The 3,494-nt window shown below is 45.0% G+C and overlaps 1 protein-coding gene across 1 annotated transcript; it reads left to right on the top strand.

Moving 5' to 3' along the window:
• The first annotated feature begins 474 nt into the window (after positions 1-474).
• elfn1a (extracellular leucine-rich repeat and fibronectin type III domain containing 1a) lies at positions 475-2,900 on the top strand. The gene has a single exon (XM_067375922.1). The coding sequence runs from the start codon at positions 507-509 to the stop codon at positions 2,898-2,900; it is 2,394 nt and encodes a 797-aa protein (XP_067232023.1). The 5' UTR covers positions 475-506.
• The last annotated feature ends 594 nt before the right edge of the window (positions 2,901-3,494 follow it).

The raw sequence follows: 3,494 nt of genomic DNA, 5'->3' as shown, positions 1-3,494 counted from the left end.
GTTGAACTGTATTTCAAATATTGCTTTTCTAATTTAAAGACTTTGTGAGCGTCAGTCAATGCTTTCTTTCTTTTATCTTTTTCTTATTTTTTCTTATCCAGGGTGTACCTCTGGGCCCATAAATGAGACAAAAATGGTGGAAGAGAAGAAAAGACAAAAGGATGAAAGCCATCAACAATGCTCTACCCTGGGGAAATAAGCACAGGCCATTTTGAATTGGTGAAACACTAAGACCCAGCTCTAGCACTCAACTAGTGTGAAAACTTCTCCATTGTAGATTTAACCTGTAAATGCATAAGCTATGGTCAGTGAATTTAAAAAGGGGCTGACATATTAGTGCAGAAACATCCAACTCATGTGAAATAATTCTCTGGACCAGAGACTGGACATTTTTGTCCCTTAACTAAAGGGAAAGGGTTTATTACCCTGCTCAAATACTGTGAGGCTCCATCTAGCCTAGTTAAAACTCAAGTGTTACCCCAAGCTGCTACCAACTGGCATCGCTCATGGCTTCCAGGAGGGCATCAGGAGCTTGTAATGGAGGCATGGTGAAGAGTGCCTTCTTTTTGTCAGTGGCCATAATCTATCTGACTCACATAGGTGGAGTGAGGGGGGATTGCTGGCTCATAGAAGGCGAAAAGGGCTTTGTATGGCTGGCCATTTGCAGCCAAAACCAGCCACCCTATGAGGCCATCCCTCAGCATATCAACAGCACCATAGTGGACCTTCGTTTGAATGAGAACAAGATCAAGAGCATCCACTACTCTGCCCTCAGCCGCTTTACCAACCTCACATACCTGAATCTGACCAAGAATGAGATTAATTACATTGAGGACGGGGCTTTTTCAGCCCAGTTCAATTTGCAGGTTCTCCAGTTGGGCTTCAATAAGTTGCGTAACTTGACTGAAGGGATTCTCAGGGGTTTGGGAAAGCTGCAGTACCTCTACCTCCAGGCCAACCTGATTGAGACTGTGACACCCAATGCCTTTTGGGAGTGCCCAAACATAGAAAACATTGACCTTTCCATGAACCGCATCCAGGTGCTAGATGGGTCCACCTTTACCAGCCTGACTAAGCTGACCACCTGTGAACTCTACACCAACCCTTTCAACTGCTCTTGTGAGCTCTTGGGGTTCGTTAAGTGGCTCTCGGTCTTTCCCAACAGGACAAGTGAACGGATGGTGTGTGATTCTCCTGCAGGGGTCTCGGGCTACAGTCTGTTAAGCCAGAATCCGAACAATCCCACATACCGGAATGCTCTGCATATGCTGTCCACTGTGTGCACGGAGGACTACGTGACTCCGTACATCCCTGTGCCTCCCGAGACCACCACTTTCCCTCCAGACTCAACACCGTGTGGGCTGGAAGACTGTCCTTCAGGGACTGAGCCGGAGGAAATCAGCATCAGTCCTACGTACATAGACTTAGATGTGAAACCAATCATGAAACTCAAGCAAGTGTCCCACACGAATGCAGTAATCACTGTTCAGATCCCTTACCCCTACAAGAAGATGTACATCCTTGTCCTGTATAACAACAGCTTCTTCACTGACATACAGAATCTGAAGCGGCAGAAGGAGGACATTGAACTGAAAAACCTGAAACCCCACACTGATTATACCTACTGTGTGGCTTCCATAAGAAACTCATTGCGTTTCAATCATACTTGTCTGACACTATCCACTGGGCCTAGGAATGGAAAAGAGCGAGTAGCTAGTAATGCAACAGCCACTCACTACATAATGACTATCTTAGGATGTCTTTTTAGTATGGTAATTGTTTTAGGGATTGTGTATTATTGCTTGCGAAAAAAGAGACAACAAGATGAAAAGCACAAGAAGGCAGGTAGTTTAAAGAAGAACATAATTGAGCTTAAATATGGTGGTGAACTGGAGGGTGGAACGATATCCAGGATGTCTCAAAAGCAAATGATGTCGGGGGACAGCATGACCCGCATGCCCTATCTACCCTCTGGCAGTGAAATGGAGCAATACAAACTGCAAGACATCAGTGAAACTCCGAAAATGGCCAAAGGGAATTACATGGAAGTGAGAACAGGGGAGCACCAAGATCGAAGGGAATGTGAGATGTCCATGCCTGGCAACAGCCAAGGCTCGGTTGCCGAAATCTCGACAATCGCAAAGGAGGTGGACAAGGTCAACCAGATCATCAACAATTGCATTGATGCTCTGAAATCAGAGTCCACCTCCTTCCAAGGGGTGAAATCTGGTGCTGTGTCGACAGCTGAACCTCAGTTGGTACTGATCTCAGAGCAGCCTCAGAGCAAGTCTGGCTTCCTTTCACCTGTCTACAAAGACAGCTACCACCACTCTTTACAAAGACATCACGCGTCAGATGCCTCTCCGAAGCGTCCGAGTACAGCGACTGGTGGTCCAATGCGGAGCCCGAGGCCTTACCGTTCAGAGGGCTCGTACAAGTCGGAGTCGAAGTACATAGAGAAGACTTCACCCACAGGGGAGACTATCCTGACCATCACACCCGCAGCTGCAATACTAAGGGCAGAGGCAGAGAAGATCCGTCAGTATAGCGAGCATAGGCACTCCTACCCTGACGCCCACCAAATTGAGGAGCTGGAAGGACCGGACAGCCGGAAAACCTCCATCTTGGAGCCCCTTACACGGCCTCGGGCTAGAGACTTGGCTTACTCGCAGCTCTCTCCCCAGTACCACAATCTTAGTTACTCATCTAGTCCTGAGTACTACTGCAAACCGTCGCACAGCATCTGGGAGCGCTTTAAACTCCATCGCAAGCGACACAAAGATGAGGAGTACATGGCTGCAGGCCACGCTCTGAGGAAAAAAGTGCAGTTTGCTAAGGATGAAGACCTGCATGACATTCTAGATTACTGGAAGGGAGTGTCGGCCCAACATAAATCTTAATTTACTCAAGTGTTTGTGTCTTTTTCATTTCCGATGGACCACAAAGAACAGGACCAGAATGAATCCTTAATCTTGTGAAATCACATTCTAATGGATAAATATTACACTTAAGTGAATTTCAACTTAGGGAAAGAGGTTTGTGTACCAAAATTAAAAGATGTTACTTAAAGCAACAAGAGGAGAATATATTGCAAATATAAAATATATATATGTTGAAATGGATTTTTAGTATTTGATTACCGCATGGCCAAGTCCTGTGACAGTGGATTTGCTGTTGTGTACTGTGAGACTAAAAAGAATCCAACAGTGACAGACATCTTCTGAAATCTTAGTATTTCTTCTGCAGGACCACTGTAATTTATGGACCTTTTTTCTCCCAATATTTGAGTTTGTTCTAAATACAAATGAACTATGTACAGATACTGTTTCTATATTTGCAACGTTTGCTGTTAAAAATGGAGAGAAAAAAATCTATGATGTGTATGATTCAGGTTTAGACCATGGATTTCGGGGTTAGCTCCTGTGATATTATCTGTCCTTAAATGAATGTTTACCGTCCTGATGGATAAACATTGCACTGGTCAATGAAATGGC

The sequence above is a fragment of the Chanodichthys erythropterus genome, chromosome 3, assembly GCF_024489055.1.
Source record: "Chanodichthys erythropterus isolate Z2021 chromosome 3, ASM2448905v1, whole genome shotgun sequence".
In the NCBI taxonomy this organism is placed as follows: domain Eukaryota; kingdom Metazoa; phylum Chordata; class Actinopteri; order Cypriniformes; family Xenocyprididae; genus Chanodichthys; species Chanodichthys erythropterus.
This window is presented reverse-complemented; position numbering and strand designations above follow the sequence as displayed.

Coding starts and splice junctions, on each gene's coding strand:
- elfn1a (XM_067375922.1), top strand. CDS start 507: ATGGCTTCCAGGAGGGCATCAGGAGCTTGTAATGGAGGCATGGTGAAG.